The 13115-nt window shown below is 45.4% G+C and overlaps 1 protein-coding gene across 4 annotated transcripts in view; it reads left to right on the forward strand.

Annotated features, from left to right (window-relative positions):
- The window catches only part of herc2 (HECT and RLD domain containing E3 ubiquitin protein ligase 2), a 59653-nt gene that overhangs the window by 5487 nt on the left and 41051 nt on the right, over nucleotides 1-13115 (forward strand). For all 4 annotated transcript variants that reach the window (XM_034531440.1, XM_034531443.1, XM_034531444.1 and 1 more), the window contains exons 5-16: nucleotides 2096-2318; nucleotides 2814-2914; nucleotides 4273-4414; nucleotides 4494-4598; nucleotides 4691-4862; nucleotides 5580-5753; nucleotides 6558-6746; nucleotides 6831-6982; nucleotides 7699-7856; nucleotides 7933-8046; nucleotides 8583-8834; nucleotides 10456-10649. In XM_034531440.1, coding sequence (XP_034387331.1) covers nucleotides 2096-2318; nucleotides 2814-2914; nucleotides 4273-4414; nucleotides 4494-4598; nucleotides 4691-4862; nucleotides 5580-5753; nucleotides 6558-6746; nucleotides 6831-6982; nucleotides 7699-7856; nucleotides 7933-8046; nucleotides 8583-8834; nucleotides 10456-10649 — 1976 coding nt within the window. The remainder of the gene's footprint in view (nucleotides 1-2095; nucleotides 2319-2813; nucleotides 2915-4272; nucleotides 4415-4493; nucleotides 4599-4690; nucleotides 4863-5579; nucleotides 5754-6557; nucleotides 6747-6830; nucleotides 6983-7698; nucleotides 7857-7932; nucleotides 8047-8582; nucleotides 8835-10455; nucleotides 10650-13115) is intronic.

Here is a 13115-nt window from a genome sequence, read left to right on the forward strand (position 1 = left end):
ATGAACAATAGATGTCATGTGACCAGATGAACAATAGATGTCATGTGACCAGAAGATGAACAATAGATTTCATGTGACCAGAAGATGAACAATAGATTTCATGTGACCAGAAGATGAACAATAGATGTCATGTGACCAGATGAACAATAGATGTCATGTGACCAGATGAACAATAGATGTCATGTGACCAGAAGATGAACAATAGATGTCATGTGACCAGATGAACAATAGATGTCATGTGACCAGATGAACAATAGATGTCATGTGACCAGATGAACAATAGATGTCATGTGACCAGATGAACAATAGATGTCATGTGACCAGATGAACAATAGATGTCATGTGACCAGATGAACAATAGATGTCATGTGACCAGAAGATGAACACTAGATGTCATGTGACCAGATGAACAATAGATGTCATGTGACCAGATGAACAATAGATGTCATGTGACCAGATGAACAATAGATGTCATGTGACCAGATGAACAATAGATGTCATGTGACCAGAAGATGAACAATAGATGTCATGTGACCAGAAGATGAACAATAGATGTCATGTGACCAGATGAACAATAGATGTCATGTGACCAGATGAACAATAGATGTCATGTGACCAGATGAACACTAGATGTCATGTGACCAGATGAACAATAGATGTCATGTGACCAGATGAACAATAGATGTCATGTGACCAGATGAACACTAGATGTCATGTGACCAGATGAACAATAGATGTCATGTGACCAGATGAACACTAGATGTCATGTGACCAGATGAACAATAGATGTCATGTGACCAGATGAACAATAGATGTCATGTGACCAGATGAACAATAGATGTCATGTGACCAGAAGATGAACAATAGATGTCATGTGACCAGATGAACAATAGATGTCATGTGACCAGATGATGTCATGTGACCAGATGAACAATAGATGTCATGTGACCAGTGACCAGAAGATGAACAATAGATGTCATGTGACCAGATGAACAATAGATGTCATGTGACCAGAAGATGAACAATAGATTTCATGTGACCAGAAGATGAACAATAGATGTCATGTGACCAGATGAACAATAGATGTCATGTGACCAGATGAACAATAGATGTCATGTGCCCAGAAGATGAACAATAGATTTCATGTGACCAGAAGATGAACAATAGATGTCATGTGACCAGATGAACAATAGATGTCATGTGACCAGATGAACAATAGATGTCATGTGACCAGATGAACAATAGATGTCATGTGACCAGAAGATGAACACTAGATGTCATGTGACCAGATGAACAATAGATGTCATGTGACCAGATGAACAATAGATGTCATGTGACCAGATGAACAATAGATGTCATGTGACCAGATGAACAATAGATGTCATGTGACCAGAAGATGAACAATAGATGTCATGTGACCAGAAGATGAACAATAGATGTCATGTGACCAGATGAACAATAGATGTCATGTGACCAGATGAACAATAGATGTCATGTGACCAGATGAACACTAGATGTCATGTGACCAGATGAACAATAGATGTCATGTGACCAGATGAACAATAGATGTCATGTGACCAGATGAACACTAGATGTCATGTGACCAGATGAACAATAGATGTCATGTGACCAGATGAACACTAGATGTCATGTGACCAGATGAACAATAGATGTCATGTGACCAGATGAACAATAGATGTCATGTGACCAGATGAACAATAGATGTCATGTGACCAGAAGATGAACAATAGATGTCATGTGACCAGATGAACAATAGATGTCATGTGACCAGATGATGTCATGTGACCAGATGAACACTAGATGTCATGTGACCAGAAGATGAACAATAGATGTCATGTGACCAGATGAACAATAGATGTCATGTGACCAGAAGAACAATAGATGTCATGTGACCAGATGAACAATAGATGTCATGTGACTAGATGAACGGCAGCACAAAGTATGATTTTAAAAACGCGTTGTGATTTTTAGAAAAAGATTACATATTTCTAAAATGCACAGTACTCTCTGCTTTCTCGCCATAAAAAAACGCACACGGGTTAATTTGTAAGTGTTTTCTCTCCGGTGTGCTCAGACGAGGCCGAGCTGAAGGACTGCCTCCTGGTCCTGGTGGACGACCAGCAGAGGCTCTCGGCCCAGATGGCCAAGAGCACGCTGTCGGCCCGGCGCCTCCGGCAGCGCCTCGTCATCCTGGAGCGCTACCTCATCTCGCTCAGCCACAGCATGATGGAGGAGAAGTTCAAGGTCCGCTGGAAGGGCCCGCCCAGCCCGCCGCTGCCCGCAGCCGACAACAAGAGGTAAGGGGAGCCAAGATGGAGGAGCAAGATGGGGAGCCAAGATGGAGGCCAGAGGGGAGCCAGGTGATCCAGGGCCTCTCACCTGGAGGGAATAAACCAACATCCTCTAGAGGGGAGGGGTTATAATCATCTGTAGACTCGTATGTCATATTTATGAACTACTTTATTACCGTTAAACAAACCTCGTTTGAAAGGGGGATTAAATGTTATAAAGAAACAAAAAGGTTGAATATCCTGTAAAATAAGACTTCCTGTTTCTAAAACTTCTAAAAACAAACCTGACGTCTGAATTGAGCTTCTGTTTGTGAACATTTATGACTGGCAGCAAGAGTTCCAAACCCCCTGCAGCACACACACACACACGCACACACACACACACACACACACACATCACACACACACACACACACACACACACACACACACACACACACACACACACACACACACACACACACACACACACACACCCTGTTAACCACTCTCTGTCTCCAGCCCCCGTCCGGCCAGTAAAGGTGTTGAAGGTCTGGCCAGAGTCGGCTCCAGAGCCGCGCTCTCCTTCGCCTTTGCTTTCCTGCGTCGCGCCTGGAGATCAGGTAGGAATGTGTGTGTGTGTGTGTGTGTGTGTGTGTCCGGTGGAGCAGCTGTTTGAGTGTTGTCACGCTGCTCAGCGTAAACAGCTCGACGTGTTTCTCAATGTTCTGCTTTTAGCCTCAGCTCGTCGTGTTCTTAGGGTTCTCCTGTATATGTACCCTCATTTCACAAGTGTAAGTGTTTCAGGTACTTTAAGTGTTTGTTGACTACCTAAATAGCCCTTTGAAAACAACACATGCAGGTCTTTCCCACTGCGCACACACACACACACACACACACACACACACACACACACACACACTCCCTCTAAAGAGCTCAGGTGACGGTGTTTAACTGGACGACAGCGTTGTCGACCCTGTTGTTCAAGTGGGGAGACGTAATAACTTTACATTGTTGTGTTCAACAAACGCTTCTTAAAAGGACATTCACATGCATTTAAATATTCATAAGACGTACAGGAATAAAAGTTCAGTGTAAGAAATGAAGGTTTTAAGAAGTGAACCGATCACAGAGGAGTTTCTGGTTCTGTGAACACATTTTAATATAAAACATCACTTTGACCCTTAAAAAGACCACAGAGTTGAATTAGAGTAATAAACTATTTAAAAAAAACAATTTATGGATCACACGGTGTGATTGTGTAAAATGAACACATTAAATAACTTGGTCAACACTGGTTTTGTGTTTCTAAACGTTATGTTTCTGTATTTAATGTGTTTCTAAATGTTATGTTTCTGTATTTAAAACAGGAGCTTTGTGTTTCTAAACGTTATGTTTCTGTATTTAAAACGGGAGCTTTGTGTTTCTAAACGTTATGTTTCTGTATTTAAAACGGGAGCTTTGTGTTTCTAAACGTTATGTTTCTGTATTTAAAACGGGAGCTTTGTGTTTCTAAACGTTATGTTTCTGTATTTAATGTGTTTCTAAACGTTATGTTTCTGTATTTAATGTGTTTCTAAATGTTATGTTTCTGTATTTAAAACGGGAGCTTTGTGTTTCTAAACGTTATGTTTCTGTATTTAAAACGGGAGCTTTGTGTTTCTAAACGTTATGTTTCTGTATTTAAAACGGGAGCTTTGTGTTTCTAAACGTTATGTTTCTGTATTTAATGTGTTTCTAAACGTTATGTTTCTGTATTTAATGTGTTTCTAAATGTTATGTTTCTGTATTTAAAACGGGAGCTTTGTGTTTCTAAACGTTATGTTTCTGTATTTAAAACGGGAGCTTTGTGTTTCTAAACGTTATGTTTCTGTATTTAATGTGTTTCTAAACGTTATGTTTCTGTATTTAATGTGTTTCTAAACGTTATGTTTCTGTAGCGTGTACATGCGTGTATATAAAACACGCTTTGTGTTCCCAGGAGACGATGCAGACCTCTGCAGCGAGCTGCTGCAGGAGTCTCTGGACGCGCTGCGAGCGCTCCCAGAAGCCACTCTGTTCGACGAGGGCACCGTGTCCTCGGTGTGGCTGGAGGTCGTGGAGCGGGCCACCAAGTTCCTCAGGTTTGAGGGTTTTCTCTCCCCGTCGTTTTCTACGTGGTGTGTTCAGGGTTCTCATGTCTCGCCCTCCTTTTGTGAGCAGTGACGTCCACGGCAGCGCCAGCACCAAGGGCAACATCCCTCTGCAGGACCAGCACCTCGCCCTCGCCATCCTGCTGGAGCTGGCCGTGCAGCGGGGGACGCTCAGGTACCCAGAGAACCCCCGGATGCCCCCCGAGGCTGCCGGTGCAACGCCGCCTCTCACGCTGTGTGTGTGTGTGTGTGTGTGTCGCCCTGCAGTCAGCTGCTGTCGGCCGTCCTGCTGCTGCTGCGTTTGTGGGAAAGCGGCACCAGAGAGATGGACAACGAGCGCTCCACGCAGGGAACCAGCGCCCCGCTGCTGCCGCTGCTGCAGCGCCTCCACGGCATCCACAGCAGCAAGGAGGAGCCGGCCCCCGAGGAGGAGGCGCAGGTGAGCGGCGCTGTGCAGCCTCTGGTCACGTGACTTTGTGGACAACCAATCGGTGTTTAGACCAACAGGAGGAGCGCTAGTCGCGCTAGCAGCACCGCTAACGGAGAACCAGGAGGTTAGAGGTTGGATATACTGCATCAGTCATCCCCGGGGGAACTTTATTTGTTTACAATATACACAATTAAATTAAATAGCAGGGCGTATTGCATTTAAGAATTTAAATAATAAAGAAAATCAAAATGCAAAGTGTATATAAAGTGAAGCGGTTTATAGATGTTCATAATTAACTTCATTAACACCAAGAACGACTATAACAATTATATATTTTATTTACTTTACTTTTATTTGGGTTTTTTTATGAAGGAAGAAAAAAAAAAACTCCAAATAAAAATAAATTACTATAACAAAGTAAAAGTATATTTTTGTTAAATGATGACAATAAATTCATATTCTAGATCCTTTTAGATCAGCTGCTATAATTAATCAACAAAGGGCTCTATATATGTTTAATATGGATCATCAGTAATCAATAACTAGTATTGGTGGTTAGAAATATGTGATCGGAGAACTAAAAGTTATATTTGCTCCCTTTTGTGCTGATCAGTGAGTTTTATGATCCACGTTTGTTGACGCGACTGAATGAAGACAACGAACGTGACGGTGAGATCGTGGTTTTCAAAGCGTTCGATTCCCTCGTGACCGCTCTGTGGTTTTCAGATCCTCGCGGCCCAGATGAGTCCCAACGAGAACTTCCTGCGCTACCTGACCTTACCGCAGGACAACGACCTGGCCATCGACCTCCGGCAGACCGCCGTGGTCATCATGGCTCACCTGGACCGCCTGGCCTCTCCCTGCAGCCCCCCACACTGCAACTCGCCCACATCACACAAGGTATGATGGGAGACCTGTCAATCACCCTGTAGCCCCGCCCCTAAAGCATCCCCTGCTTTAACACATGAAGCATAGACTTCTATACAACCAGAGGAGTCGCCCCCTGGTGGTCAGGAGAGAGAATGCAGCTTTAACACATGAAGCATAGACTTCTATACAACCAGAGGAGTCGCCCCCTGGTGGTCAGGAGAGAGAATGCAGCTTTAACACATGAAGCATAGACTTCTATACAACCAGAGGAGTCGCCCCCTGGTGGTCACTAGAGAGAATGCAGCTTTAACACATGAAGCATAGACTTCTATATAACCAGAGGAGTCGCCCCCTGGTGGTCAGGAGAGAGAATGCAGCTTTAACACATGAAGCATAGACTTCTATACAACCAGAGGAGTCTCGCCCTGGTGGTCAGGAGAGAGAATGCAGCTTTAACACATGAAGCATAGACTTCTATACAACCAGAGGAGTCGCCCCCTGGTGGTCAGGAGAGAGAATGCAGCTTTAACACATGAAGCATAGACTTCTATACAACCAGAGGAGTCGCCCCCTGGTGGTCAGTAGAGAGAATGCAGCTTTAACACATGAAGCATAGACTTCTATACAACCAGAGGAGTCGCCCCCTGGTGGTCACTAGAGAGAATGCAGCTTTAACACATGAAGCATAGACTTCTATACAACCAGAGGAGTCGCCCCCTGGTGGTCAGGAGAGAGAATGCAGCTTTAACACATGAAGCATAGACTTCTATACAACCAGAGGAGTGACATAAGTCCCAGACCCCCGTGTGACCCCCCCTCCCTCTCTCGTTTCAGGGTACCCTGCAGGAGGTGATCGCCTGGGGCCTGTTGGGCTGGAAGCTCTACGCCAACGTCAACGGGCCCATCCACTGCAAAGGCCTGTCGAGTCTCGGGGTCGCTCAGGTCGTCTGTTCGGAGAAGGGCTTCCTCATCCTGTCCAGCAGCGGTGCCGTTTACACCCAGAACTACAAGAGCACCACGCTGGTCAGTTCTGTTGCGCCGGCGGTTTCTGCTTCGTGAGCGGCGCCTTCGTCTCCGCCGCAGCTTGAGCCTCTCGTGTCGTTTTAGGCTCCGGTCCTGATCCACGGCCTGAGCTCCAGGAAGGTGGTGAAGCTGGCGGCTCACCCCGACGGGCAGCACTACCTGGCCCTGTCGTCCAACGGGGAGGTGTTCTCGTGGGGCTGCGGGGACGGAGGTCGCCTCGGGCACGGAGACGCCACGTAAGCACATGTGGAAAAACCTCAGCTGGTGTTTGAGTCGCTTCACTTCGCATCCAATATGAGGAAACTCTGCAGAATGAAGGAACTTCTGTGACATTCACAAAACTAAACTATTTCCTTTCACTATGTTTAACTAACAGCTCATAATTCATCTAATATCTATTTTATATTCATGAGAAAACATCTGGATTCATTCTAGTTCATCACCAACACTACATTTTACTAGATTACACCTGAACGCATCATGAGACTTTATCATTTACCTTCAGCCAGTACTCGTGTTCACTGAGCAGAGCCTGAACGCACCATGAGAACGTTATCATGTACCTTCAGCCAGTACTCATGTTCACTGAGCGGAGCCTGAACGCATCATGAGAACGTTATCATCTACCTTCAGCCAGTACTCATGTTCACTGAGCGGAGCCTGAACGCATCATGAGAACGTTATCATTTACCTTCAGCCAGTACTCATGTTCACTGAGCAGAGCCTGAACGCATCATGAGAACGTTATCATTTACCTTCAGCCAGTACTCATGTTCACTGAGCAGAGCCTGAACGCATCATGAGAATGTAACAGATAATTATACATTATATTAAAGGACTAAATCTACAGCTTCCACTTCTTGAAAACATCCAACACTAAAACAAAGCTCGAGACATAAATTACTACTTTGTGTAAAAGCAACCTTGCGTCTCCACGTGCACTTTATTTCAGGTATCTGGAGGAGCCCACGATGATCGCGGCCTTCAACGGGAAGCAGACGGGGAAGCACGTGGTGCACGTCGCCTGCGGGAGCACGTACAGCGCCGCCATCACGGCCGACGGGGAGCTGTATACGTGGGGCCGGGGGAACTACGGCCGGCTGGGCCACGGTGAGCGCCCGCTGCACCGAGCCGCCGGAGGTCAGCGCCCATCAACCACCTAACGACCTCTTTGTTGGCTCTCTAGGCTCCAGCGAGGACCAGACCACGCCCATGCTGGTGACGGCGCTCAAGGGGCTGAAGGTGATGGACGCGGCGTGCGGGAGCGGCGACGCGCAGACGCTCTCTGTGACGGAGAACGGTGAGAACGAGAGAAGAGAACCGCTCTGAGCCCTTTGTGAGCCGCGTTTCTGAAGGCTTTGCCCAAGAGAATTACCCACAGTGCATAGCGGTGAATTACCCTCAGTGCATAGCGGTGAATTACCCACAGTGCATAGCGGTGAATTACCCACAGTGCATAGCGGTGAATTACCCACAGTGCATAGCGGTGTGAAGCACGGAGACTTAAAGGTCAACAAAGAGGACGGCTCGTATGAGTTCAGTCTGATATATTAGATTTACACAGAAACATTAAGGATTAAAGATGCAACATAAAAACAAGCACAAGCATTTAATTGCTTTAAATAAAAAAGAGTAAATAGATTATTTAACAATGACGTCTCATTTTATGAGGAAAGAGTCCAGAAGACGTTCAAGTCAGAGTGAAAAGTATAAAATAAACTCCCACAATGATGCCCAACATGGGCCTCTCAGGGTTCAGGCTTTGAGGCCTTAAGGGGGGGCACACTGGGACCGGACCGTACTACTGTGATTCACCGTCTGTGTGCGGTTCCTCAGGTCAGGTCTGGTCCTGGGGGGACGGGGACTACGGTAAACTGGGCCGAGGAGGCAGCGATGGCTGCAAGACCCCCAAGCTCGTGGAGAAGCTGCAGGACCTGGACGTGGTGAAGGTGTGCTGCGGCAGCCAGTTCTCCGTGGCCCTCACCAAAGATGGGCAGGTGTACACCTGGGGCAAGGGAGACAACCAGCGCCTCGGCCACGGCACCGACGAGCACGTTCGATACCCCAAGCTGCTCGACAGCCTCCAGGGTGAGTTAAAACAAAGAGGAGCTTATTACCTGGTAACTAACACTATTATAAGGCCATTATTACCTGGTAACTAACACTATTATAAGGCCATTATTACCTGGTAACTAACACTATTATAAGGCCCTTATTACCTGGTAACTAACACTATTATAAGGCCCTTATTACCTGGTAACTAAAACTACTATAAGGATCTTATTACCTGGTAACTAACACTATTATAAGGCCCTTATTACCTGGTAACTAACACTATTATAAGGCCATTATTACCTGGTAACTAACACTATTATAAGGCCCTTATTACCTGGTAACTAACACTATTATAAGGCCATTATTACCTGGTAACTAACACTATTATAAGGATATTATTACCTGGTAACTAACACTATTATAAGGATCTTATTACCTGGTAACTAACACTATTATAAGGATATTATTACCTGGTAACTAACACTATTATAAGGATATTATTACCTGGTAACTAACACTATTATAAGGCCCTTATTACCTGGTAACTAACACTATTATAAGGATATTATTACCTGGTAACTAACACTATTATAAGGCCATTATTACCTGGTAACTAACACTATTATAAGGATATTATTACCTGGTGACTAACACTATTATAAGGCCATTATTACCTGGTAACTAACACTATTATAAGGATATTATTACCTGGTGACTAACACTATTATAAGGCCATTATTACCTGGTAACTAACACTATTATAAGGCCATTATTACCTGGTAACTAACACTATTATAAGGATATTATTACCTGGTGACTAACACTATTATAAGGCCATTATTACCTGGTAACTAACACTATTATAAGGCCATTATTACCTGGTAACTAACACTATTATAAGGCCATTATTACCTGGTAACTAACACTATTATAAGGATATTATTACCTGGTAACTAACACTATTATAAGGCCATTATTACCTGGTAACTAACACTATTATAAGGCCATTATTACCTGGTAACTAACACTATTATAAGGATATTATTACCTGGTGACTAACACTATTATAAGGCCATTATTACCTGGTAACTAACACTTATTATAAGGATCTTATTACCTGGTAACTAACACTTATTATAAGGATCTTATTACCTGGTAACTAACACTATTATAAGGCCCTTATTACCTGGTAACTAACACTATTATAAGGATCTTATTACCTGGTGACTAACACTATTATAAGGATATTATTACCTGGTGACTAACACTATTATAAGGCCATTATTACCTGGTAACTAACACTATTATAAGGATCTTATTACCTGGTGACTAACACTATTATAAGGATATTATTACCTGGTGACTAACACTATTATAAGGCCATTATTACCTGGTAACTAACACTATTATAAGGATATTATTACCTGGTGACTAACACTATTATAAGGCCATTATTACCTGGTAACTAACACTTATTATAAGGATGTTATTACCTGGTAACTAACACTTATTATAAGGATCTTATTACCTGGTAACTAACACAATTATAAGGTTCTTATTACCTGGTAACTAACACTATTATAAGGCCCTTATTACCTATGAACTAAGTGTTATTACAAAGGCTTCAGAATGAGACTGGTTTGTGTCCGAGCAGGGAAGAAGGTGGTGGACGTGGCGGTGGGCTCGACGCACTGCCTCGCCCTCACGGACGACGGCGAGGTGCACAGTTGGGGAAGCAACGACAAGCTGCAGCACTTCGACACGCTGTTCTCCAACAAGAAGCAGCCCAAGGCGCTGCCCGGCCTCAACGCCAAGCACATCGTGGGGATCTCCTGCGGCCCGGGACAGGTGAGGCGTGGCGTTTGAACTCCTTTCTCCTCGTGGCGTTTGAACTCCTTTCTCCTCGTGGCGTTTGAACTCCTTTCTCCTCGTGGCGTTTGAACTCCTTTCTCCTCGTGGCGTTTGAACTCCTTTCTCCTCGTGGCGTTTGAACTCCTTTCTCCTCGTGGCGTTTGAACTCTTTTCTCCTCGTGGCGTTTGAACTCCTTTCTCCTCGTGGCGTTTGAACTCTTTTCTCCTCGTGGCGTTTGAACTCCTTTCTCCTCGTGGCGTTTGAACTCCTTTCTCCTCGTGGCGTTTGAACTCCTTTCTCCTCGTGGCGTTTGAACTCCTTTCTCCTCGTGGCGTTTGAACTCCTTTCTCCTCGTGGCGTTTGAACTCTTTTCTCCTCGTGGCGTTTGAACTCCTTTCTCCTCGTGGCGTTTGAACTCTTTTCTCCTCGTGGCGTTTGAACTCCTTTCTCCTCGTGGCGTTTGAACTCTTTTCTCCTCGTGGCGTTTGAACTCCTTTCTCCTCGTGGCGTTTGAACTCCTTTCTCCTCGTGGCGTTTGAACTCCTTTCTCCTCGTGGCGTTTGAACTCCTTTCTCCTCGTGGCGTTTGAACTCCTTTCTCCTCGTGGCGTTTGAACTCCTTTCTCCTCGTGGAGTTTGAACTCTTTTCTCTTCGTGGCGTTTGAACTCCTTTCTCCTCGTGGCGTTTAAACTCCTTTCTCCTCGTGGCGTTTGAACTCCTTTCTCCTCGTGGCGTTTGAACTCCTTTCTCCTCGTGGCGTTTGAACTCCTTTCTCCTCGTGGCGTTTGAACTCCTTTCTCCTCGTGGCGTTTGAACTCCTTTCTCCTCGTGGCGTTTGAACTCTTTTCTCCTCGTGGCGTTTGAACTCCTTTCTCCTCGTGGCGTTTGAACTCTTTTCTCCTCGTGGCGTTTGAACTCCTTTCTCCTCGTGGCGTTTGAACTCCTTTCTCCTCGTGGCGTTTGAACTCCTTTCTCCTCGTGGCGTTTGAACTCCTTTCTCCTCGTGGCGTTTGAACTCCTTTCTCCTCGTGGCGTTTGAACTCCTTTCTCCTCGTGGAGTTTGAACTCTTTTCTCTTCGTGGCGTTTGAACTCCTTTCTCCTCGTGGCGTTTAAACTCCTTTCTCCTCGTGGCGTTTGAACTCTTTTCTTCTCGTGGCGTTTGAACTCCTTTCTCCTCGTGGCGTTTGAACTCCTTTCTCCTCGTGGCGTTTGAACTCTTTTCTCCTCGTGGCGTTTGAACTCCTTTCTCCTCGTGGCGTTTGAACTCCTTTCTCCTCGTGGCGTTTGAACTCCTTTCTCCTCGTGGCGTTTGAACTCTTTTCTTCTCGTGGCGTTTGAACTCTTTTCTTCTCGTGGCGTTTGAACTCCTTTCTCCTCGTGGCGTTTGAACTCCTTTCTCCTCGTGGCGTTTGAACTCCTTTCTCCTCGTGGCGTTTGAACTCCTTTCTCTTCGTGGCGTTTGAACTCTTTTCTCCTCGTGGCGTTTGAACTCCTTTCTCCTCGTGGCGTTTGAACTCTTTTCTCCTCGTGGCGTTTGAACTCCTTTCTCCTCGTGGCGTTTGAACTCTTTTCTCCTCGTGGCGTTTGAACTCCTTTCTCCTTGTGGCGTTTGAACTCCTTTCTCTTCGTGGCGTTTGAACTCCTTTCTCCTTTCTCCTCGTGGCGTTTGAACTCCTTTCTCCTCGTGGCGTTTGAACTCCTTTCTCCTCGTGGCGTTTGAACTCTTTTCTTCTCGTGGCGTTTGAACTCCTTTCTCCTCGTGGCGTTTGAACTCTTTTCTTCTCGTGGCGTTTGAACTCCTTTCTCCTCGTGGCGTTTGAACTCCTTTCTCCTCGTGGCGTTTGAACTCTTTTCTTCTCGTGGCGTTTGAACTCCTTTCTCCTCGTGGCGTTTGAACTCCTTTCTCCTCGTGGCGTTTGAACTCCTTTCTCCTCGTGGCGTTTGAACTCTTTTCTTCTCGTGGCGTTTGAACTCCTTTCTCCTCGTGGCGTTTGAACTCCTTTCTCCTCGTGGCGTTTGAACTCTTTTCTTCTCGTGGCGTTTGAACTCCTTTCTCCTCGTGGCGTTTGAACTCTTTTCTCTTCGTGGCGTTTGAACTCCTTTCTCCTCGTGGCGTTTGAACTCTTTTCTTCTCGTGGCGTTTGAACTCCTTTCTCCTCGTGGCGTTTGAACTCTTTTCTTCTCGTGGCGTTTGAACTCCTTTCTCCTCGTGGCGTTTGAACTCCTTTCTCCTCGTGGCGTTTGAACTCTTTTCTTCTCGTGGCGTTTGAACTCTTTTCTCCTCGTGGCGTTTGAACTCCTTTCTCCTCGTGGCGTTTGAACTCCTTTCTTCTCGTGGCGTTTGAACTCCTTTCTCCTCGTGGCGTTTGAACTCCTTTCTCCTTTCTCCTCGTGGCGTTTGAACTCCTTTCTCCTCGTGGCGTTTGAACTCCTTTCTCCTCGTGGCGTTTGAACTCCTTTC

The sequence above is a fragment of the Cyclopterus lumpus genome, chromosome 4 (assembly GCF_009769545.1).
Source record: "Cyclopterus lumpus isolate fCycLum1 chromosome 4, fCycLum1.pri, whole genome shotgun sequence".
NCBI lineage: Eukaryota > Metazoa > Chordata > Actinopteri > Perciformes > Cyclopteridae > Cyclopterus > Cyclopterus lumpus.